Source organism: Phoxinus phoxinus, assembly GCF_949152265.1.
Source record: "Phoxinus phoxinus genome assembly, chromosome: 25".
Lineage (NCBI taxonomy): Eukaryota > Metazoa > Chordata > Actinopteri > Cypriniformes > Leuciscidae > Phoxinus > Phoxinus phoxinus.
The window spans coordinates 17,168,750-17,195,441 of record NC_136900.1 but is presented as its reverse complement, the minus strand read 5'-3'; the positions used below and the strand labels follow the sequence as shown (position 1 = coordinate 17,195,441).

At 38.9% G+C, this 26,692-nt stretch overlaps 1 protein-coding gene across 1 annotated transcript in view; it reads left to right on the top strand.

Annotated features, from left to right (window-relative positions):
* The window catches only part of map1ab (microtubule-associated protein 1Ab), a 35,925-nt gene extending 9,904 nt beyond the window's left edge, over window positions 1–26,021 (top strand). The window contains exons 3-7 of the mRNA XM_079603318.1: window positions 12,935–13,017; window positions 13,195–13,332; window positions 13,416–23,727; window positions 24,026–24,255; window positions 24,934–26,021. Of these exons, the coding sequence (XP_079459444.1) occupies window positions 12,935–13,017; window positions 13,195–13,332; window positions 13,416–23,727; window positions 24,026–24,255; window positions 24,934–25,089 (10,919 nt within the window). The 3' untranslated portion in view covers window positions 25,090–26,021. The remainder of the gene's footprint in view (window positions 1–12,934; window positions 13,018–13,194; window positions 13,333–13,415; window positions 23,728–24,025; window positions 24,256–24,933) is intronic.
* The last annotated feature ends 671 nt before the right edge of the window (window positions 26,022–26,692 follow it).

The following is a 26,692-nucleotide window of genomic DNA, read 5'->3' as shown; positions in this document are numbered from 1 at the left end:
TGACATCCTAAAGAGTAGAGGAAGGCCAGACATGCATAATTGAGGCTGCTCAATAATTTATGATTTGGATACTGATAACACTGCAGATTCTGTTCGAGTCAAAGCACAAAACCATAGCATAAAAATGACCTGGCACTGATTTTTAGCATACTTTGTCTTTATGATGTTTTTAATAAATCATTAGATTGATGCACTGGTTATGACAGTAAGTTTCCCAGTGCATTCTAAGGTGGAAAACAACATGATTCATTCATTAATTACAATAATAAAATACACTGAGGGAAAGAGAGAGAGAGGAAATAATTAATTTCACAATCACTACCCATATGAATGAAGAATAGATTAAGACAGTGACCCTTCATAAATGGAGCCTTTTCTGATTATCTGTGCTGATTTGACTGTGAATTACACCTTAAAAACAGATCAAAATAATGTGGATTGTTCCACATTAAAGGGGCACAGAAAAAAACACTGCACCAAAATTCAGTTTTGTTGATCACCACGTTTTTTTTAATTCTGTCTCATGCACTGAAAATGACGTGCGCGCAACATAGTGCACATTTACATAGAAGAAAAACAATGGAAAAGTGGTTTTAGGGGCTGTTCACACAAAGCGTCCTAGACAGCAACATTTGTCGGCCCAGATCCGGCCCACATCTGGTATGCGTGGAATCCACATACCAGATGTGGCCCGGATCTGGACCGACACTTTGTTGCTGCGTCTGGGGTGTTTTGGGGGTTAGAATTGTGACACACAGGGCAATGGAACAAAAAAAATGCAAGTTCAACTTCTTATAAGTTGACTGCGGCATTTTTTAGAACACCGTGTCATGTGAAACGCTGCAAAAGACACTAGATGCAAGAGCAACGGTCAAACACATCTGTCTAGCGCATGTTGTTTACATAGAAAAACAAAGGAAAAGCAGTGCAATGGAAAGCAAAAACATGTCCTGTGTAAATGGACCCTTATTCTACATGGAGCAGGCCATCGCCTCATGGATGCCACCATATGTACATCACATGACTGGGTGTGTGATGCAGCCATATTGCAATTTCAGACTTTATAAAGAGCTTGCGTGAGGCCGGTGCAATGCAGCAGCCAGAACAAACCACCAATAAAACAAAAGAAAATCAGTGAGACTGAACCCACAAATGCATGAAAAGGAACCAAACAAAAGATACTAAATATAATATGATGTAATATAATAGACAAGACCAGACAAGACATGAAAGGGTTACTTGGTGCATTGAAAGTATCACTAACCCCCTCCTCCCCCTCCCCGCCTGCCCCTCTTCTTCAGACAGTAGCTGCTGCATCTATAGTTTAATCGGCGGGTGGCTGCAGCCAGAGTTGCTGCAACCATCCTGCTCTCCTCGAGAACCCAAATCCAGCCTCACACACTCCCCGGCCCCTCCCACACACACAGCAGTGACTGCGCTCCAGAACACCCATCAGTCGCGAGACACACGACGCACTGTTAAAGTGGCCCGCATCTGCATACGGTATGTATCACTTTCTGTCATGCAGACTACCGAGACAGCGTTCTAGCATGCGATGCGGTGACTGGCGTGACTTTTACGCAGTGTCGCAGTGGCCGGGACAAAGAGTCTTGCGATGCGAGCTGCAACAAACAGTCTGTGACACTTTGCTTTATGAGACTGTGACGTCTTGGAGGGTGCGTATCCTTATTTGACCGCATATTTGTATTCTTCTTGACATTATTTATGACTTTGGTCGGGTAATCGGGGCTTATGGCGCGCGCGACATGCGCATAATGATGCGTTTTTGACGCGTTCCCTGTCGGCTTAAAAAATAGGTAATTAAGCACCCAGACAGTCGTTTAAATCTACCTGTAATTGCGACATATGTCTGGGGACAGAGTGTACGATGAACACCTTCCTGTGCTTTATCCAACTAACTGGATTAGTTTAAGGTGATGGACGGAGGTTGGTTGGTGGAGAGCTCACGCGGACAGACTAACTTTGTTGCTTTTGAAGATCTGTTTTATTTGGCTGTTTAACAGGTTGTGAAATCATGTGTATTTGACAGTTGCTATTTAAAGTTGTTTTGATTTGTATTATTTTGTACTTGTGCAAAATGATCACCTCAAATGATTATTTGCAGTATGACGCACGTCTACGTGTTAAGATGCTAAACGTCTTTGTCTGTGAATAATATATTATGCTCAAAAGTTTTGAGGCGTAATCTGAAATAATGTTAAAGTTGAGGAAATTATATAAACGATTTCAGTTTATTAACGATTCTTTTAGTAGCCTACTTTTGTGGAAAAAAATGTGTGGACAAAATAAATATAATTTCATTGGTGCAGTCTATGTCAAATGATGAGATCGTTTCAGATTTCCACTAAACAGTCATTCTGCGAAATATTTGTTTACATAATCTTTTTTACTTAGTTTTCAAATATATTTTGGGGGCATTAAATGCAAATATTTTTCCTAACTAGCCTATAGGCCTAGGATAATTCATAAAAAACGAGTTCATTCAGTTCATTCCAAAAATAGCTACCACAGATTGCAATAAAACATGCAGTAAATTACATGTTTTTAAGTCTCATTAGCCCTATTGTATAACATAACACAACACCGTTATTAGTTTATGATGACACAATTCCTAGTTATAAATATAAAACTTGCGGTTCATTCATACCTGTCAACATTTGGGTACTGAAATACGGGAGATCTGAAGGAGGGGGGGGGGGGGGGGTTGCTTGGTTAAAAACAAAAAAAAATTATGTGATTACTCACGATAAAAAAAACTTGTTTTTTATATATTTTATAATGTCATAATTTCACATTTAATCTCCAAATTAATGTAGAAACAACAAAGACAGTATATTTTAAATATTTGTCTAAAAGGTAGGAAATATACAGAAATTTTATAAAGTTATCAAACAGTTTGCACTGCATAAATGTTAAATTATACATAGATGAATCATTATTAAAAATACAAATGTTCTTTTGTCAAGAGCAGTGAGTGTTTTTCTCTGTTTTCTGTGTTCTTTGATTAACTTTACTGACAGAAAGATTTTTTGGCTACTGTGTCTTTAAGAGCAGCCGCTGCTGACAGAGAGAGACGCACGCGGATCTCACACGCGCATCATTCTCTCACAACTCTTCTTTGTTCATTTAAAACTATTTAACTAATTTAAGAGTGCCCAGTCTGCTCTTATGAGGATAGGCTACTCGACAAAACGGACATTTTTGCAGAATTGCGTGTTAGTTCGGTCAACTTCAAGCCGAAAGAGAACTCGATACCGGCGCTCAATTTGTCTTTGCGTGAATGGTTTAAAAGCATTTGCAAGAATACAAGCGCATCATATAATGTAACGCCAGCCAAAGGATGACAGAAAAAACGTATGCTGCGTTAATTACGTGAAATATTTACCACGGAGTCTTCTCCTCCCATTTCTACCAGTGATCGCTTTATTCAACTTCCCGCGTCGATCTGCGCACGTCAACAGCGCAACTGAGTTGTAGGTTGCCAGGTTGAGCTCACAAATGGGTTGAAATGTGTATGATGTGTTGATTGCGCGAGTAGGATGGGTTTCATACAAGATCTGGCAACTGGGCAACCTTGGAATAATATATTGATGTGATTATTCATATAACAACGTTTGGGAACACAAATTACGGGAGTTTCACGGGAGAAAGGACAAAACGGGAGGGGGGCGGGAGATGGGTGTGAAATACGGGAGAGTCCCGGTGAAAACGGGAGTGTTGACAGGTATGGGTTCATTATGAGTCATATGAATATATTAAAGAGTCGGCTCGTAAGAACCGCTGTATGTTTTGATTCACTAAAAAGAATCGATTCGAGTCATTTGTTCTAGAATTGGACTACACTATTCACACAGTATGTTTTGATTCACTAAAACAAACTGGCTCAAATGTCATCAGTTCGGTAATTGAACTACACTGGATGTGCTTTATGTTTTTGATTCAATAAAAAGAACCGACTCAAAAGACTCATTCGTTATACAATTGGAATCAATTTAAAATAATGCAACATATTGGCTCTATCTCAAAATCTAGTAAGTTGCCTTCTTAGACAGCATTCCGAACACCTTATAATGCCCAAAAATTGCTGTCTAGGTAAGCGGCTCAGCAGGTTTTCATAATAGTCAATACAGAGTCATCCTTTTAATTTACTGGAATACATAATTGATATCCCATTAAATCTTGATACATTCATGAACAATTATCAATACTACCACCAAGCTGCCTACTTAGACAATGTTCCATTTGACTATGATGACCATAAATATTTTCTAGCTTGTCAGTAGGTTTTGAGACACAGCCACTGATTTGTTTGCCGCTCTGTGACTCAGCATTGCTGTCTGTGACTCGTTCTCTCTTTCCCTCTTTCTCTCTTGTTCTGTTTGCAGTACGTTTGCACATCTAGCCACTTAAGGACCATTCATGAAAAATAATGACTAAATTGATGACTCGTTCTGTGTTTGAATATCATTGTGGAGGCTTATTAAACTCACAAAATGACTCCTTGCCTCATTTGGCACAGCTGACATTGGAATCTACTGTAATAAAATATTCAACTGTTCTACACTTCATGAACTTATCTACATCATACAAGTACAAACAACATCAGGGAATTAAATTAGACCTGAATGAACCTAAAGTAATCAAATTGGTACCATGAAGAGTTCCTTATTAGATTTTGAGGAAACACTGGACTATTTTAAATACATTTGTTTGTCATCTCACACTTCTGAAATAATTCAGTGGTTCCTTGGTTCTCTTTTCTGGCACAGCTGTCTGGGTGGGATTCTTGCATAGAGAAACACCCACTGACATCAGTGTGTCTTACAGCATTGGCTGCTGAGTCATTGTTCCATTGCTACTGTTTGTAGCTTAAAGCAAAGTACCGTAGAGGTGCAGAGCGGACCTGCTTTTCTTTGAGTGTCTTTATAATATGAGATGGAAGTTCCTATATAAGTTCCATAATATATCATCTTAATTCATTGATATGTTTTGTGGCAGTGTGTTGGGTTATTAGGCTTAGGAAGATCCATCATTAAGCTTTCATGATATCATTGGAGTTAGGACACTGAAGGGCACATCCATCTGCCACAGAGTAAAAATGGGCCATTGAAGACTTTGAAGACAAGGGTGAACTTGTAGGGCTTTACCAAAGTGACTCATGCTTTGTTCCGTTTGACATTGGAAAATGACGGGGGGAAAAAGGAACAGCAATTTTAGACCTACTGATTACAGTTTCCACGGACAACACAAATGGTCCAACCTAGAAAATATTAGCAATTCAACTTTGGACTGGATAATCTTTCAGGATTTAGGAACGGTCAGACAAACAAACTCTCAGTGGTTGATTATTCAGCGGAAAGGGACACGACCTAAGTGGCGAGAGGTGCCCGTCTGTGGATTGTAGCACTTTTAATTAAAAGACAATCTCTTAGACAGGCATGCAATTTTGTCCATATGTTTTCCCTCAAACATTTAACCGTAACCTTTGCTTTGCTGGCATCAAAATAAACCGTTAAATTCTAATTTACTTGTTTACTCTCAGTATTTAGAAGTCAGCTCATTAGCCGGATTTAAATGCATATCGGCAGATCTTTATGTAACAGCTCATGGCGCCTTCTCATTAAGTTTATATTAAAGCTGCATTCAATATAGAGGGAATTTGAACAGTCTTGATGAAAGTGCGGTTGACCAGCCGTGCACACAAGCGTAGACGTGCTGTGGCTGAGTTAAATGTGCTGAAAACGAGATGTGATGCAACAAACCGTTGCTGTAAACTGCTCGCTGTCATGGCGAGGTGGTATGACGTAAGGCTGTCCCATTTGTTCCAAAGTCACCTTTTGGTGGTCTTTTATTCATTCTTTTGAAGGCGCTTGTGTTGGTGGGTATGTGGGTGAGTGCGCAAATGGCCATTATCCCTGCGAGCTTGCAAATTTAGCGTGGGAGGATCACCCTCTCTTTCCTATGCTGTGAGAATTCCTCCACTGCTGCTGAATCACTGTGGTCTAAATCGGCCAATTATATTTGCGTGTTCTGGTTTAAGATCTTTTACCTTATTATTTGCTAATCGTACAGATTGCCTTAGGAGATGTTCTGTGTTTAAATGGTGTTTCTTTGGCACAGTTATTTGTGTGAAATGTAACTGCGGCAGGATATTGGGAATGTGGAGCGATAGAATCTGTGTAAGCTGTGAGTTAAATATAAGCTTGAGCTCAGTAATAAATCTTGGATTTATTTAATGCATGGAAATTAGACATTGACAGCCAATATATAAAGGGATACCGTACAGGGAGTCGGTCATTAACATAAAATTAAAACCCAGGGATTAATTTGGATCTTTTGATAATGACTGTCTGACTGTACTATTTGGTTTATTAGATTGCTGCTGACCAAATAAAGAAATACTGTACACTGACAAGAAATTATTTTGTAGCTTATTTTAAACCTTTAAAAAAGAGTTAATTACAACATAGAAAATCAACCTCCCTAGCAACGAGACAAAAGAGCAACAATATTAATAAATACATCTCTATTCCAAGTTACTTTTACTATGGACTTGCTCAATTAGTCCATAACATATTTAATAACAACATAACATGTTGTCCGCGATGTTAAGGTTATAACTTACATAAGTTCTTTATGTTTCTTATTAGTTCCTTCCTTGTTTTTCTGAGCAATTTTGCAGTTTTATGGTCAAGATTTAAATTTTCTACTGTTTTGTGTAGTCAGTAGTAATAACTGTTCCCAAGTCCCAAGATTATAGACCCTGAGCGATACGATACGAGATAAATAAAAGTAGCAGCGTATGTTGCCACAATGGACAATGTCCAAATATAGACTTTAGTGCTCATGATACAAATAATACTGTAGTGCTCAACACTCAAATATTTCCAAAGAGGTTTGTATAAAATAGATAAAAGATTAAATCATTTTGGATTATTTTTTGGATCATCACCACTATCATTTTAATCATTATCAACTTTTAGGTAGATGGGCAGTCATGGCTGAGGTTCAATGGACAAAATTTGACATGATTTGCAGTCACTAAAGCTAGGAAGATTTGTAATAGGATCTCTTCAAACGGCTGAATAATGTTTAGAACAAAAAGATTTATAATAGGCCTAAATACAACATATCTGGTTCTGTTCATGTAACTTCTAAAAGCCTTGTTGTTAATAGTCATTTGAATACCTTACTCTAATGTTAAATGAATTATGCATGAAACGTTGCACATGATTTCCATTAATATTACCTTATTTATATACTTAGATTTTAATAATGGCAAAATGAATACTCAAGATCTATATTATCAAATGTTATTATTAGACGTACTGTATAATAAAAAAAGGTTGAAACCTCAACCTGTCAGTTGCTAATTTTCAAGTCGCTGTCTATATATCATCTGGTTAAAGGTCCAAGGAAACACTGACATTTCAGAGGAGATGCTGACTCATAGAACAAACCCATGTTCTCTCAGAAGATGTTTAGTATTTATACTGTTTCATAAGCAAGCCTCTATATTGCAGTTTAAACCTGTTATTAACATCTGAGCATGTGTATTTTTCCATCACTTGCTGTATCATTTTCCTTTATTTGAACTGCTAATGTGCTGGGTATATGTGCTTTACTCAATAAGGCCAATTATAAAAGATGCACTTATCGAGGACTAATATTTTCTTAGGTCTAATGCTCAATTGTTCTTGTGTTTCTGCCTATTGGCAATATTATGTTTATAATGATAAGAAGTCTTTGTGGCACCAGGACGTTGTGGTAAAATGTTGTTGAGTCTCGTCAGTGTTGAAAAACATCCAGCCCTTTTTCAGAAGCACAAAGATGTGGCTTCAAATGCTAATGAACGGTCTGTGTGGTGGCATGATCTCATAGTTGGCTCAGGTTTAGGCTGGAGTTTTCTGGCCCCCCTGGAAACAGTGGTACAGCACCAACAAGTTTTCTTTCTTTAAAACTTGCTTCCTCCTTAGCCCACATCTTACCTAATGTGCTCCTTTCACAATGCGCAAAATTAAAGTCTATATGTAATGTATACTTAAATGTCTAATGTAATGTGTGCAAGAATTTTTATTTAAAAAAATGAAGATTATTTTGCATATGCTGCTTCATTTGTTCCATTTGTGGACTGCCAACTTATTGTGCAAGTTATCAGATGTTACTATTTTTGAGTTCTGTGAACCAAAGAACTTTGTATTTTGCCAGTATAAAAGTTAATATCAGAAATCCATGCAAATACAATCACAACATGCTGGGGCATTGTGCCATTGTCACACCCTTTACCCAGGTGGCTGTCTGAGATTCAGTGACACATCCGCGATAAAAGAGGCTTTAATATGCTTAACAGCAGAATCATTCGGCATTGCCAAATCACAGGACTAGGATTACCTGAAGAAACTAGGGCACTCGCTTCTTGTGTAGATGCAACACGGAGCGTCAAGTCCAAAGAAATTTTGGGCAACTTCTGTTAGCATTGTTTTAGGCCGGGCTTTATAGAGTGTATAGAGCACTTTCATCATTCATCATGTACAATGATATATGAACTATAATTTATAATAATTTCTGATTATTACTTTAATGGTTTTTTTAAAGGCACAATATGTGAGATTTTTGGATGAAAATATATATTTATATTTGTTGACTTGTGTACTTACATTATCCCAAATGTTTCCAACAATGTTTAAATCCAGAGAAATCAGCTATTTTTACTAATGTGTAACGGACAATGTCATTGCTTCACCTGTCAATGATGTCTTATCATCCGTAGAAAGCAAGGAAACGCCAAATATGCTTTAATATGTTATAATATGCTTTAACATGCATTTTATTAGACAGGTGAGCAACTGTTTGGATACTTTTTATTGACAGAAAACGAATCATTGTTATATAACATTTAGTCTTATTGTTTGAATCTCGATTTCTTGATTTACTGCTAGTAACGTACCAATGCCTTACGTACCGTAACAGTAATATAACATTTTCTCCACCATAAAATATATTTTAAAATTAATTGCATTTCATTTAGGAACACAAGTCATCCAGTTTTTATTAATATGAAATTCGAATATCGATCTAGCTTACTGCAGTGTCAAGTGTCTCATACCAGCCACTAAGCTAACGGACAGAGTAGTGTTAACTTTCAACACACTCAAATGTATTTAGTATGATTATATTGACCAAGTAAAACAGGGCTGCGTTACACCACAATTTTAATTCGTCAGATAAAGTGACCTGTATGACCTGACTCTTCACATCCTCATCCTTTGAAAGTGTTAACAAAAGCCCCGTTTCCACCGCGGGAACTTTCCCCAGGAACTAGGAACTTTGGGGTGGTACTCGGTGTGTTTACACCGCAGGAACCAGGGTCTAAATGAAGTTCCGGGTAAATATTTCCCCCTCCGAAAGTCCCTGCTCGCGAGGTAGTACTTTTTCAAAGTTCAGGAACTTTCGGGGGTGGGACTTGTGCGCTGAACATGCTGATTGGTTGTGTTCACTCCGCATTTTGACTGGAGGACTTCACGCAGCATTCTATTTTAACCGGCATTTTTAAAAATCTATTGCGGTTCGTGGCTTCATGCATTAAGAGTTGTCTGTCTGCAAATATGGAATTTAATAAATAAAAAAAACAATAAAAAAAAAACAGCTGGAACGATGACGAGGTTCAGGCTTTATTAAGCGTATTTGTGTAACAGGAAATTTTCTGCGCGTTCGTCCCACCCGTCTTACATTCAATGTCCGCAATACATCACAAATACAACTACAGCACAGTTTGAATCTCCTCCATACTTATTATAAATGTGGCGCTCAAAACTGTTTACTGTGCGTCGCAGACTGGGAGGAGCAGTCGCGCGCAGTTTATAATCTTCCCGGTACTTTGGACCGCGGTGTAAACGCAGAAAGCAACCGGTCTGGGGCAAAAAAAGTTCCTGGGAAAAAAGTTCCTGGGACAAATTGTTCCGGGTAATTTCGGTGGAAACGCGGCTAAAGAGAATTTGCTTTTGTAGAGCAGAGGGCGGTACCAATGAAGACCATAGGCAGGCATTATGCAAATGTGTTTCATGTACCCACCCAGTGACATGTAGGCTACCCGTCACGTAAGTTAGATTAGAATTACTAGCTACTCGTTTTGGCTGTTCAGAGTCGATTCTTTCTTTTGAGAGACGATAACTTTATTTATCATCACTTTCGTATCAGAACTTCGCAGATTGTTTACTGTACATTGACAGACAGCTACATTACACATTACATGAAAGGTAATATTCGAAACAGCATAATAGGAGCACTTTAAAACATTAGCCCACCAATTCATGATTTCTGCCTGAGTCCCGTTTTGTTTTCCATCGGCTGTGGTGGAAAAAACTACCTCTAGCGGCGAAATTTACACACTGTGCTTTTAAGTCTCCCATCATACTTCTCTCAACCAGTGGTGTGGACTAAGTCTGGATTGATGACAGATTTATGGGATTACCATAAGCCCTTTAAAAGTAACATTAATTTTCTCTGTGGTGAAAAGCTAGTTGGATAAAAACAAACACCTGTGGTGCTTTTGCTTTATGCTTCATGAATGTTCGTCATATTTTAAATAAAAAGAAATGTCATAATATTGCTAACCTCTGTCTCATCTGTACATGAAATGGGAATTAAATGGCTTGTTCCACTGGGATAAACAGATTTAGCATTACTAATACAGGGCACCACAGCAAGACGTGCCGTTCACAAGGTTATATGCTCCCGAAACCACATAGGATGGTGGCATGAGTGACTGTTTTAGATGCTCGGATGAGGCGATTCTGTTCCCAAACTTCCAGAGGCCTCAATCTCTTGGGTGACCATATCTAGAGCAAAATATCTGGAGCAGTGCGGATGCTTGGTCTGTCTTCTATCACAGCACTGTTTGAGCTTATTTTAACAGAGTGCTCTAATTTTTAGAGTTCATGAGCAGATATTTATACCAAACGGGTCAGGTGAGGTAGGACTGGATCTCTACACTGAGATCTTAAAAAATGATGCTAATGCAATATAAGATTTTTTTCTGTAGTCGAACCTAAGTCATTAATTAATAGTCAGCAGTTATGAAGATGCTTGTACTTCAACACTTTCGAATACACTGGATACCTTAACTTAGCCTTGGACTTAATGCTACATTCTTTCCCATTCTTTCACGACTGTGGAAAAGTGCTAAAGGGAGTCGTGGAAACTGGAAGCTGGCTGAACACACTGCTCTGCAAAACCATCTGTTTATTCAAAATGGCAAAGGAGTTTTGTGGTTTTTAAGCCCTACTCCTAAAAGTTGACACAATTCACTTTTAATAGATATACACATTTAAAATTCTTTATAATTGCAGGTTTGTAAAGATTCATCCATAATTATTTTATTTCTTTGTATTTAAAATTGAAATTTAACTTTTTATCGCTCTAATTATTTCAGCTAATTCTGATGGTCAAGAGTTCAAAAAAGTGTAATTTTTTTTATCACCTACATTTGTTAATCCTCTGAGTTCTGCCTCCTCCTAAGATTTTCATCAAACAACAACAAAGAGGGCAACACGCAATGTATTCATTACAAAAAGCCAATAGACCCATGTTGCTTTGGGCATTGTGCCAATGGGGAGGCATTGCAGTGCCTGAGACTTTCATCCCTTTCTTGTTTATTCAGGGTCGGAGCTACTAGTTTGTCGTTTCCATGGCAGCCTCAGCCTGTATTATTTGCATTCAGTTTGTCCTGGTGAGATCTGCCTCACCAGTCTTCACATATGTTGTACTTTCACTTCTGTACTTGCATCCCACACCATCTGGCTCATTGAAGCAATACTGGGCTTAGGCCAGCTTGGTCCAAACCCCAGTCGTGCTGCGTTCAGCAGCTCTTTGATTATCCCTCTAATTCCTCCATACATCCTGCTCTTATAACCATCTTTACACAACTGAAAACACAGGATAAATGTGTTTGGACTGGACTCTTCAGATGATGTAAAGACTAATGTTGCATTTGTGATTTCTCCCTATTAGCTTCACATGGATATCCTCTTATCGTAATATACACTTAAAACCCTAAACCCCTTACTTCTGACTGTAATCCAAACATCCATGATGTCTCATTAACAGGACTCTTGCAGGACTGTCCTTGAAATGCATTGCACTAAAGGTTGTCTTTCAGCTGTATACATGCTATGCTGTACACCTTGGAGTCCTTTTCTAAATCAATAAAGATTGATTTGAGTGATAGCTATGCCTTCCGGGAACATTCATTTGGATGAACATTAATCAATCAATCATATGGCTGCTATCATTGACTTTCAAATGAACAAATCAATGCATTGTTACGGGACATGCGTTTGGAGGATTAAGCTCTGGCTGCTGTGTCTGTCTATCTATCTATCTATCTATCTATCTATCTATCTATCTATCTATCTATCTATCTATCTATCTATCTATATAAAGTTACCTCCTTAAGTAGCTTTCTTTACAGGATGACCTTTAACCTGTGTACCTCTCCATGCCGCATCTGTTTTAGATTATATAAATCATTCAATCATTAAGAGGCTCAAAAGACGCTTTTCCACAGAAATTACCTAGAACAGTTTGTCTCAGGAACACCTCCACCCAAAATGCTGTGTGAACTCAACCAATCACCATGTTCAGCACCCAAATCCCACCCCCGAAAGTTTCTGTTAAAAAAAAGGAAAAGAAAAGTACCACCTCACGAGCAGGGACTTTCTGTGGGGGAAAATTTTCCACGAACTTCATTCAGACCATAGTCCCTGCTGTCGAAACACACCGAGTAGCACCCCAATGTCCCTAGTTCCTGGGGAAATTTCCTATGGTGGAAATGCAGCTATCGAGACTAGTCACAATAGAAATGTGTAACTTAATATCTGAATATAAATAAGAAAAATACATTTCTTTCTTCCAGGACAAAGGACTCTGCACCACAAAAGTGATGTTCTTGAGACGGTTGTATTAGTAAACCCATCTGAAGATACTGTTATCTCTGAGGTAAGTTATTTAAAGAAAGTCTCTGTTGGACAAGGTGCTGTATGTTTCTAATAAAGATTGATGAATTGGTTTGATTTTGGACTTAATAACCTTGTTTAAGCACAACCTTGCTACACAGACTGACTCTAATACACTAATGTGTTTTAAATGCCCTTTATGTCTCTTAATATGTCCTAGATCCATTGTCTTGTATCTGACCCAGCTGTGCATAAACTACTGGTCCTGAGTGGGCAGAGCTCTGACCAAGGTGACCTGGTTCTCCAAACCGGAGTGCTTAGTCATCAAACCTTCTCACACGTGTTTGCTGATCCTAGAGTAAGTTTAGATAATATAATTGTATTCAAATTGATAAAACAAAATATATCTTCACTCATTTTTGACTTGTTTTCCACATATAGGTCAGTAATTTGCTGGTTAAAGCCAGCTCTGGACAGCGGGGATCACTGACTGTGTCTTGTCGCGGTGAGGCAGGCTGGAACTCTCTGGGACAACAGCAACGCATTAGGGAGTTGCTGAATTATAGGCTGAATCCAGAGCCCATACTCCCTAAGATGGAGGGGGTCACTGAGTTTACCGAATATATATCTGAGACTGTGGATGTACCGTCCCCATTTGACCTTCTTGAGCCTCCAACCTCTGGAGGATTCTTAAAGCTCTCAAAGCCTTGCTGCTACATCTTTCCTGGTGGACGGGGGGATTCTGCGCTTTTTGCTGTCAATGGTTTTAACATTCTGATTGACGGTGGCTCTGAGAGAAGGTCATGCTTTTGGAAGCTTGTCAGACATTTAGATCGTATTGATTCTATCCTTCTCACCCATATTGGTGCTGATAATCTTCCTGGGATCAATGGACTCCTTCAAAGGAAGGTTGCAGAGCAGGAGGAAGAGCAGTCTCAAGGCTCAACCACCTACAGTGATTGGATGAAGAACCTGATATCGCCAGAGATCGGAGTCGTATTCTTCAATGTACCTGAGAAGCTTCGCACATCAGAATCAAATTTGAAAGTTAAGCGAAGTATTGAGGAAGCCTCTCTTACATTGCAATACCTCAACAAGCTGGGAATTAAGTCTGAGCCTCTTTTTCGAGTGGTTAGTAATACCATTGAGCCAATTACACTTTTTCACAAGATGGGTGTGGGCAGGTTGGACATGTTTGTCCTGAACCCTGTGAAAGACAGTAAGGAAATGCAGTTCCTCATGCAGAAGTGGGCAGGTAACAGCAAGGCCAAGACAGGGATAGTGCTTCCCAATGGAAAAGAGGGAGAAATATCTGTACCTTATTTGACATCTATTGCTGCTCTCGTCGTATGGCTTCCTGCCAACCCCTCAGAGAAAATCGTAAGGGTTTTATTCCCTGGAAATGCACCTCAGAACAAAATCCTTGAAGGGCTTGAAAAGTTGAAGCACCTTGATTTCTTGCGGTATCCAGTAGCCACACAAAAAGACATAAATTCTGCCGTTTCACCTTCAGCTGTAAAACAAACAAAGCTGAAGCAAAGAACTGACAGCAAAGAAAGTCTCAAATCATCTCCCAAGACTCACGCACCAACTAAGCCTAAGAAAGAAACCGACGAGCATGAGGATGCATCCATAGTCGAAACGAAGAGTGACTCTGTCAAAGAGAACAAGATAGAGAAAAAAGAAGAAAAGAAGCACACCAAGCCATTGAAACCGAAAACAGAAGTGACAGAAAAGAAAAAGTTATTGAAAGAGAAATCACTGAAAAAACACCCAAAGGAAAGGTTGTCCAAAATGGATGAAAAGAAAGACAAAGAAAAGAGGGAAGTTAAGAAAGAAAAACGTGAAATTAAAAAAGATGATGGTTTGAAAAAAGATGAGAAAAAGTTTAAAGCCAAGGACACTTCAAAACCCGAGCTGAGGAAAATTACTAAACCTGACCTGAAACCTTTCACACCAGAGGTCAGAAAGACCCTCCACAAGGCCAAAACTCAAGGTAAATCCAAAACAACAAAGAGCAAACCTACAACTGCCAAGGTAGAGTGTGCAGAGATTGAGGCAGAACCAGTGGCTGAGAAGATCAAGCTTGAGAAACAGGAGAATGGGACAGGAGAAGCTATATTTTCTCCATCTACTCTTAAAGATTTAACAAAAGACTTTGATAAAATGAGACCTACTGAAGTCACAGATCACTCTGAAGCCCCTAAAAGTGCCCTTACTGTCTCCAGATTACCAGAAAGAGACGATAAAACTTCAAATGCTGCCGAGGAACGAGAACAAGATCATGATCATGTTACAGAAACCGATATTGTGGAACAGAAAACTACAGAGAAAGAATTAGCCCTATCAGCAGAAATCGAAGAAATGAAAGAACAACAGGATGAGCCCCAAACATCAGAATTAGAGAAATTTGAAGATGAGGGTGCTGCAATTGAAGATGAAGATGAGGAGGAGGTTGAGATAAAGCCTGTTAAGAAAACAGATGAGGAGGAGGAGGAAGATATGGGAATAGGAGATGAAGAGGACGAAGAGGGAGCAAAGGAATCCAAAGACTTAGAGGGAGTGGACAGAAAACATGAAGTTGAAGAAATGGAGAAGCAAAAACAAGCAGAGGTAAAAAGGATTGACGTTGAAGAGGAGCAGCTTGAAGAAGAGGATGTGATTGAAAAAGCTGAGTTAGAGGAGGCAGAGGATTTGAATGCCATTGCAGATGAAGAAATAAAAGATCTCTCTGCTGAGAAAATCAAGGAAGAAGAGGATGTATACTTGTCAAATGTTGGAGGTGTCACAGCTGGCATTACCTCTACAGCCCAAGGAGCTGCTGCAGCAGAAAACTTATCATATATCCAGGATGAAACCATACCAGGTTACTCTGAGACTGAGCAGACCATCTCAGATGAGGAGATCCACGAAGAAGCAGAGGACAGGATACCACACCTTCAATATGAGGTTGGTAGCTATGATGTCTCTGTCCCAGACCAACCAGGCTCCTTTGATGCCATCCCTGGAATGAGAGAAATACAAGCAGCTGCAATGGGCAACGGAACAGGCAAAGTATTCATGGGTGCACAGGAGCCAGCTATTTCCATCTATACCAGCATACTTGCAGCTCCATTAGCTGAAGAGGAACATGTTTCTTCAGCAACATCCATAACAGAGTATGACAAACTGTCTTCTTTACCCACTTCTGTTGCAGAAGATCAGTCAGTGGCATCAGTCACAGCACCTCAGACTGAAGACACTGGAAAAAGCTCCCTAGTCTTGGACACCGTTCAACCGGTTACTCAGACTGAGGCCACCCAAGAAAAAGAGTACCTACATTCTGCTGGAACCATCTCACCAACATCCTCCTTAGAGGAGGACAAGTGCTTCAAATCATCTCCCTCTGATGAATCTCCTCCACTTCCCTTAGAAGGTAAAACCGAGGGAATTGAGTTGGCTGCTCATTACGATGATGAAGAGGAGGATGAATATGAAGATCAAACACCAAATGTTGACATTTCACTTGGAAAGCTACAAGAAGGATATGCCTCACCTGATAAACTTGAACACAAGGAGAAAGAAATGGACAAACCCAAAAGTCCTGTGCCTTTAGTTCCTGATAGTTCATCTGATGAAAAATTCTCACCTCCTGAGATGGAGAAGACATCAGTGTCACCTCCAAGAGAGGATTCATCTTTTGAAGTACAAACAATACTCTCTTCCCCATCGCACAGTGTTTCTAAGCTTCCTGTTTCTGAATCTAGTGTTTTTCCAGAGGTGGAAGACCGGTGTATTAGCCCTGATGACAGCACTGTGAAAATGGCTAGTCCTACACATTCTGGACCACCTAGTGCATCTCACTCTCCCTTTAGAATGTCACCTGTGGAAAGGAAAGATAAAATGCTCCTTAAAGAGACCCTTCAAGAACAAGGAGTGCCACTTAGCACCACTGAAATTAAATTTGAAAAGGAGAGTGGGAAACAAAAACCTGACATTTTAGATGAGAAGGAAATACCTCGAGCAGAGGAGGAAGAAAAAAAGATAATCCAGGAAGCAACCTCTGCACCATCTCCACTTGTTGATGACTTCTTAGCTAAAAAAGAAAGTATATCAGTTCTACCATCAAAAGAAATTAGTGATACAAAGGTAATGCCTGATCCAAGTGTTGAAAAGAAGGGCAAAGTTCAAGAGGACTTAAAAGAGAGCAGTAAGGCTGTAATTCTTGAGGATAAAGATAGCAAGTTATCTGATGATCATGGCATTGAAGAAACTTCTGATTTAAAATCATCCACAGACAAAGAAGAGAAGGAGAAAGAAAAGGATGGTGAGAGAGATGATGCTGAAGAGAAGCATAAGGAGAAAGACCCATTATTAAAGTATGCAGAGGTTACAGATAAAGGTGATGTAATATCAGAACCTGGAAAGGCAGCATTGCCATATAAAGAGGATTTTGATAAGAAAAATGCAAATGAAGAAGAGTTTCAAGATAAGAGTTCTCCAGCAGTTCTGGAAAGGTCGGAGATAGAGAAACAGGAGAAACAAGAAATTCAATCAGAGAAAGACCAAATTTCTTCTAACTTGGTTAAAAAATCCAAAGAGAAAGATCTGACTGGTGCATCTGGTCAGTTTTTAGAAAGCCCAGACATCAAAGCAGAAACATCAACATCTCATACAGAGACACAGGACACTGTAGAGACATATATGACAACTAAACCGGAAAAGACCTCAGAACAGAAATCTGAGTCACTTGATATTATACCTGAACATGTGGCTTCAGAGGAAACTGATTCATTCATCTGTATAGCCCTGTTTAAGGAAGACACGGATGGCCTCAAATCTCAAATACAACAGTTAAGTGAAAAAACAGATGTTGCCTTAAAAGATGAAGAAAAGGTGGAAAGTAAAAGTGAGGCTGGGCTGACATATGAGAAAAAGATTTCAGCTGCCAAAGAACATGAAGAATCTAAGGATAAAACTATAGAGGAAATCAAATCTGTGACACAAGGGCAAATTTCCCTCTCGAAGCCAGATGTTCAATCTATAGAGATGCATGCAGAGGTGTCTGCTAAAGATGAACAAGAATCTAAAGGAAAGTCTGTGGAAGAGATGGATCTTCATATATTAGGGGCAACTCAAAGTGAGACTGAAATTACTAGTAAACAAGATGAAGACTTGAAGGAGAAACTATTGAAAGAAACTCAAACCACACAACATTTAGAAAAAGCAGATGTATCATCCGAAAAAGAGCCTCAAATTTCACATACCATCATTTCACAGGACACAGATGATGTGCACCAAACTAGCCAATATATGGAAAAAACTGTAGATGACACTAAATCCAAAACACAAATATCCATTTCAGACAAAATGGATTCCTCACTAATATTAGACCAAGAATCTAAAGATGAAACAGCATTGATCCAAGGTCAAGTCTTGCTGTCTGAATCTGAGAAATTAGATTTGTCTGCTAAAGATGAACAGGATTGCAAAAACAAAGAGGCTGTGAAGCTAACTCGCAAAATGGATGAAGAACCTACAGAATGTCAGACTTATGAAAAAGCAGATAAGCTTACCATCTCTAAATCTGATTTTGAATCTGTATTGAAGAGCGACTCTCAGGCAATAAGAGAATCAGAGAAAGAAGTTTTGCAAGCTAAAGAGGATGAAATAAGCAAAGGCATATTTGTCACACCTGAACAACCATTCGTGTTTGAAGACATATCATCAAAACCATTTGAATCTAAAGATAAGTATGTGGAGCATACTCAACTTCAGATATCTACGGATCCATCACTATCTGATAGTACCGATATGGGTGCTAAGAAGGACCAACAGTATGAAGAAAAACACACAGAAGATACTGTAGCTGAAGTATCTCAAACAAGTATGGCGACAGATGCACCATCAGACACAAAACAAAAACTTGAGGCCATATCTGTGGGAAAAGAAAAGACAGAACAGATTACATCAGAATCTAAATCTGTGGTTTCAAAATCAGAACACGGTACTGTAGACCTTCCCATTATAGAAGATAAAACAATTGATTCAAAGGTTAGCAAAGAGTCTGAGGAGCAATTCATGAAAGAAGATGTGTCAAAATTGGCGTCCGACGAATTAGACACAAAAATTGACTTGGGAGCCAAACGGAAATCTCTGGATAAATCTTCAGAACAAATGTTTGAGACCTCAGATCTGAGCTGTAAAGAGAAATTGGAATTGAAAGATGAACCTAAAGAAGATATCAAACAAGACACATCATTACATGAAACAGATACATTTCTTTCATCTGACATTGGATTCAAATTAAACTTAGACTATAAAGAAAAATGCATTGAAGAAACCTCAACTGTAGACAAAACAAAAGACATCAAGTCAACCTTTGAAACTACATTTCCAACCAAATTTTCAGATGAAGATGAAAGTACCGAGGAGGACGAAGGAGATGCTGTTTGTTTGGGAGGTGCTGGTTCAAGACCATTATCAGTGGAACCATGGAAGTTAGAGGACCCAAAGGCAAGCAGTTCTGCACAACCACCTGAGACAAGTATGAAAAAAGAGGAAATTGTGGCCCATTTAGAAGAGAAAGAGCTGACTAAAGATTCAAGTGGCACATCAACTAAACTAGAGGAGGAGTGCAAGGTTGATACAACATCACTTTCACCTACTGCAGAAACAAGTAAAAAGACTGTCACAGAGACTCTTATTGAGAGCAAACCAATGAGTATCACACTGCCTAGCTTTGACAATCAAGGCAGTGTTGAGGATAGTCAACATCAAACATTGATCTCTGAAAAGGAAGCCACAAAACTTCAGAAGGAGGATGAGAGGGAAAGGGAAGGAGAACGAGAAGCTGCCTCTCCAGGGTTAGAGTCACATTCTGATATTCAAAAGACTGACAGTGCTGATGAGAAATGTGCTGAAAAGACAGATATTGAGAGAATAAAATCTGATGACAAGATGATGTATGAAGTGGAAAAAGAAAGCTATGAAGCTTCTAAATATGAGCCTTATGAAAAGCCCATTTCAAAAGACACTAAGAGAGAAAGAGAGGAAGAGGACCAGTACCCTAGTCTGGATAGAGATTTAGATGACAATAGAAAAAGTCAGGCCTCGTTGCTTGGAGCTACTTGTTCAGAAGAGGAACAAAGTGATGATGAGCCAGTGTCTTTTAGCAAGGTTGATTACCAGACTTCAAGTATTCACAGCAGCCACAGTGCCTACTCAGAGCAAGACAATAAAGAGCGATACCAAGAGGAAGAATTGGTTAGAGAAGAGAGACCAGAGAGACCAGAACTTTTTGTTGACAATAGTTTTAAATATGACAGCAAAGCCATTTCAGTAGCAGGTACAAGCTCATTTGCCTCTAGTGATTTGCAAGACAAATCAGAGAAATTGGAGAGAGAAGAAAAGGAGAAGGAGAAAGAGGTCACACATTTTCCTCCTCAAGGAAAAGATGATGAGAGTCATGTTAAATTGTTGGATAAAGAACCATGTACATCTACTTCCTGCCTTTCAAAACCTGATACGCAAGAGAAAGACCATAAAACAGATGAAATATTGGCAACGTCTCATTCGGAGGACTTGGACAAGACCAAAACCCACGTGACTGAAGCTTCCCCTCCACAAGACCCTCTCACATCATCAGAAGATCAAAGTCTTCAGAGTCGAACAACTTCATCAACATCTGCTTATGATGAGAACAAAATGGAGAGTCCAATATCAAGTCATGGTAACAAAGATAAAAACAAACTGGATTCAGCTGAAAGCAAAGATGACACATTTTATTCTGGTCGGTACTCACCACCTGAAAAATACATGCTTCCTGCTAGGTTATTGGCTGAAGATCCCAGCGCCGCCACTCCTGGTTCTTCAGGGCAGTCTATGAAAGTTGATGACAATGTTCTTGCAGTTGAGTGCACTGGCAAAACAGATTCTCTTTCCAGCAAGACATCGATTGTGAGTGCAGAGACAGAGGAATGCTTGGTCAGAAGCCAAAAAATATTTGCAGAAGAAGAGGATGACTATGAGGATGAGGAAGAGGACGAGGAAAATGCTAGTGACTTGGATGTTGAAAAGGGTGCCAGAGAGATGTCTGAGAAAGAGTCTAAAGCAGCATTTGATACCACGACTACATCTAAACCACTCGAAACAAAACAAGAAGACACTACTGGTTCCTTAGCTTTTGGAGCAACTGCAAAAGTTGTAGACATGGTTGGTGACTCATACACAGAAAAAATGTCCCCCACAGCAAAGCCATCATCAGTACATGGAGAACATCATGATGTAATCAGCAAGGAGCGTGAACAGTCCAAGAAAGAAGATACTAGTTCAGTCCCATCCGACATACCCAAATCCAGTGATGACAAACATGAACCACGGAAAACTTCTGATAAAAAGTATGAAGTGTCTGAATCCCTAGCTGTTGCTCAAGCAGCCATGTCTGATACAACTTACTCATCATCTTCATCTTTTAGTTACTCTTCTTCAACCTCTGCCTCATATTCAACTGGTCAACACCTTGGAGAAGGGCTAGAACCACAGATTAATATTCCTAGTGTCCAACTAAGGTCAGATGGAGACAGTATATCATTTGAGTACTCATCCCTGAAAGAGGAGGAGTCACCCGTTATGGATTTTCCTTGTTTTAAAAAAGATGAATATATGGAAGTCTCAGATCGAATGACACCTGCTACAACAACAGCTGAGTCAATATCCAGTCTTGCCAGGTTTTCTCCTCTAAGTCCCCTGGAGGAATCCAAATCGTTTCTTCAAGATCAAACATCATCAGCAGAGGAAAAGTCAGAGGAGGATATGTCGAGCATTAAATCTGACAGGGATCTAGGCTCTGATCCTAAACATTCTTCAAAACTGCCAGAATCAGCAACTTCTGAGCATGCAACTCACCCAACTGAGTTGGCATCTTCCACATTTGACATTGTACCTTTGGCAAAGGCTGACTATGCAGACAAACACTCACAAGAAAAATCCTCTGATGATGAGCCTGAGGATAACAAAAGCAATTTTGAGGAAGGAACCTTGCCATGCAGAATTGAGTGTGAAAGATCTTCAGATACTGAAAAATTAAGCACAGCGTCTTTACCAGAGCAACATACTAATGTAAAACCCTCAACCACAACATTACATTCATTTGATCTGCAAACCACAGATGGACCAACAGAAATTACAAGTTCTCAGAAGGTGCCAGTCACAGCTTGTGGGACTCTCAGTACTAGCACATTAAGTGAACAATATATGAAGCAAGAAGGGGCAGAGAAGCCTGAGGAAATTAAAGACTTGGCTGTGAAAGTACAGGAGAGGGTTGAAATTAAAGAAGCAAAAGTGAGCGAGATGGAATATGAAGAGAAGAGTAAGACAGATGAGAAAGAAGAAGTAAAACATAAAGCAATGGAGGAAGAACAGATACATTCTGAAAAGGAGGTTGAAGTGAGGTCAGAAAAGATGGGAGAGATCCTAGATTGTGGCAAGAAGTCAGAGCAAAAGAGCGAAAGTGAAGGGAAACCTGAAGAGTCAAAAGTAAAGAAAGAGGTGGAACAAACTAAAAGGTTTGTAGAAAAGGAATGTAAGGGAAAAAATGAAGGGAATGAAGAGCTAATAGTAGAAAAGATGATGGAAAAAGACAGCAAAAAAACAAATACAGTTGAGTCCAGCCAGCATAGTACCGTTGCGTGCACAATGCAGCATGAAGATGTTGAATGTCTAAAGGCTCCACCTGGCTATGGGGAAGATGTTTATGAAGGTATAGAGGAGGAAGAGGGGGACAAAGAGGAGAAAGTGAAGTATGATTCAAAAGAACATCCACCAACTCCACCATTAGGAGCACAGGCTTGTTACCCTGAGGTCTCCAAGAAGTCAGATGAAGGATTCACTCGACCCTCTGATCTCGGTATGGAGGCCACATCCTCCCATTCACCTTCGCTTTTCAAACACCGTAAAGGAGATATCTCGCCGTCCTTTATTAATCCAAGCCCACATGGATTATCAAGTGAGGAGGAAGAAGAGGAAGATGCCAGAAGTGATCATTCAAGAGATGATGAGCGTGAGCAGCACTCTGTCAAAAGGAGATCCCACAAGCAGCAGCATTGTCATCCCCACAGTCGCCAAGAGGAAACCAAGGAGGGATCGCACAGCATCCCGAGCAGTACGGCAACAGGGCACGGCATTATGCTAGCAGGGGAGGAAACTCCTCCTACATCTTTGAGCGAGTCTCTCCCATCTCAGTCTGACTCAGATGTTCCTCCAGAGACTGAAGAATGTCCATCAATTACAGCAGAAGGAAACCTTGATTCTGATGAAGATACAGAACATCTACCAGTAGACAAAATGTCTGCAGCTGGCAGCAGCGGAGGAAGCCATCATTCCTCCTCCCCGAGGAGTCATGATCCCCCTCCCATGCCAGTGAAAGACCCTCTTCCTCACCCACCACACCCTGATGTGTGCATGGTGGACCCAGAGGCCCTTCTTAATGGCCAGACCCACACAGAACGACCAGTAAAGAAAGACCTTAAAACAAATAGAGGCTTGAGGAAGACACTGGGAAAATCTGCATCGCCGTCACGTAAAGGAGATGCAAAAGGCAGGAGATCTACTACCCCTGTGAAGCAGACATCCAAAGACTCCTCACCTCATGCTCTTAAAAGAAAAGATTCAGAGAAGACTTTTCGCTTGTCCAAAATGTCTGAGACACAGGGATCCAGGGGAGACATATACAACCCAGGAAGAGGATTGGTCAATGGTGTTAAGAGTAACGCAGGTACAACTATCAGGATGCAGGATACATTAGATTTTATACATTTATCGGTCGAAATAGAATATTTAGCTGGTATTTTTTTAATTTAAATTACCTTTGCTCATTGTTTTTCATACTGTACATTATGTTGTGATGCCTAAATTCACTTTATTTAGGTTTTTAATGCATTGTTTTAAAATGATTTAGACAAACTAGTACATATATTTTATATTGTCCATTTATTGGTTATCGAACATAACATAAAAATAAATATCAGTATAAGCCAGACAATTATCAAATAACCAATGTTATATTTTCTTAGGCTCCAATCTGAAATCCAGCACTGGGACTCCACCTGGACCACCCATCTATGTCGACCTAGCTTACATTCCCAACCACTGCAGTGCTAAAAATGTTGATCAAGAGTTCTTCAAGCGAGTGCGAGCAGCATACTACGTCGTCAGTGGAAATGATCCAGGCAGTGGTGAACCCAGTCGTGCAGTTCTAGATGCACTCCTAGAAGGGAAAGCGCAATGGGGCACTAATCTCCAGGTACCATTTGACTTTACACAAAAAACAAAAAATGATGGAACAAAGTTGGTGTGTCTGTTGTAGTAATACTCCAAAACAGAAGTTTTTAAATTGGGATCTGGGGACACAAGGGGCTGTTAGGCAATACGCAAAAAAAATTAGGATTTTCAAAACTATTTTTTTTACTAAATGTATTTTTTTGGATAGTCAAAGTTAAAGTTCACTCAAAATATTAACTAAATATGTTTAATGTAAGGATTTGTTTGAAAAATTACATTACTATTTTCTATTACTGTTTTCTAAACAGTTTTTTTTAGAATATAATATTTTATATATATAATATTTTATCCTATATTTTTATTTCTATATTTATCTTATAATTAAATTTTTAATTATTAGTTTATTAGTTAAAAATTAGTTTAATTACTAGAATTAGTAATTAATTACTAGAATTAGTAATTAATTATAGAAAAAAATCTATTTAGTTTTGTGAAGAAGAAAAAAGTTATAGCACAATGACAATATAAAAGTTTTTTTTGTCTCACAGTAAAAATCGGATTTTATGCATGAAATTACATTGCATGTATTTATATTTTAGGAGCGGAGGTCGCTCAAAATGTTTGAAATAAGGTCTTACTTGCAAGCAGAACCACCATCTTTTATAGTTAATCTGACAATGACAATCTTCTTCTCATTTAGGTCACTTTAATCCCTACACATGACACAGAGGTAACTCGGGACTGGTATCAGCAGACCCATGAGAAACAGCAGGACCTGAATATAATGGTCTTGGCCAGCAGCAGCACAGTGGTCATGCAAGATGAATCTTTCCCTGCCTGCAAAATAGAATTTTGAATTGTTTTTCTTTTTAAAGCTTGCCATTCATTCCTCATTCATTTCTAATCTTTTAGGTTTAGATGAGTTACTCCACCCACAGCCTTCCATCCGCTAATATTTATTGTTAATATTCTAATCCTCAAAATGCAACAAAATCCTAGTGCTGTCAAAGGACTTTAATGTAAGCTTTGGTCCTGAATCTATTGTACATTTTTGATTGCTTCTGCGAGGCTTTGGCAGAAAACTGAATGTTCACTAGCTAGCTGCTATGAAATAGTAATATAATGTTCAACGTAGGCTGAAGTTGCATTGCAAATTGAGTTTACTTTTATTCTTTAACACAACTTAAAGAGACCAAGATTTTGTCCTGCCTGGAATTCGAATTTCGAAAGCACAAAAAATGCCCTCTGTAAGTTGGTTAATGCCCCATCTGATTCATGTTCCACATAATTTATCATCAATCTTAGCCACATATAGACACAGTTGCCTGGGGAAAAATACTCTAAACATAAGGTCACATGGCCTTAGAGCAAATAACTTCAAGAACAGACTCAAAACAGTTTTGTCTTGTGAGCTACTATTACAATGAGGCTAGACACAGTCTCTCCATGAGATCACATACCAGCATATAGAGTGAATAAAGAAATAACTGTACTCTAAATTGCTAATCCAAAGAGGTTTTGTGCCAAATCTCAGTTCTTTCAAATGGTGATAAAAATAAATAAAAAAAAAGTCAACCATAATCCAAGATTTGTGTCCTTTAGTTGACAAGAGATGGATCATTCTTTATTCAAACATGCAATCCAAAATAGTTTTATCTCAATAATTTGATAGTAGTGAAGACTGTACATGCTTATACATGCTTTTAAGAGTAAGGCAAAGTAGATGGCATCTTTACAAACGACCAATTCACTGAAATTACAAATCTTGGTTGAATAGGCTCTGATATGAAAATATGACAGGTTATAGAAAGAACAACAGTTGTGTTTATTTGGCATTGTGGTTACCTTCATTGTTAATTACATGATGGTCTAATTTTGTTATGATACTTTTATATAAAATCATCAAAGTATGATTCAAATTTAAATGCGGCCCCTTTAGGATCAACTTGATCTGTTTTATATTTTAATGTGGTGGAGGATCCAGACTTGTAACGTTCTGAATGTTTTTTTTGTGTAAAGCTGATATACTTGACCAGCTCCCCAAACTGAGATTCCCTGACCCACAAGCACTTTAGGTTTAACTGGTTTAAAAGAAAACTGGCGGTGGAAATGACACTATATATCAAAATGTAGCAATAGAGACATTTGTTATAGAGAGACTAATAAATAGAATTAAATAGATTTCATGGTTGTTGTGAGAGCAGACAGTGAGGGTAACCCTCGTGTGCCTTTTGCGTGTTGTTTGGCGAAGAAAATGCTGAATCATTACACAGACGTTTGGTTTATATATATATATATATATATATATATATATATATATATATATATATATATATATATATAACAATACTCTGATGTATTTTATTATCTGGAATTAGAAATTCTTTATAGCCTTACTTCAAGTTTACGCTAATATAGTTATTACAGTTTTGATTTAATGATAAGTAGAGTGTTATAAA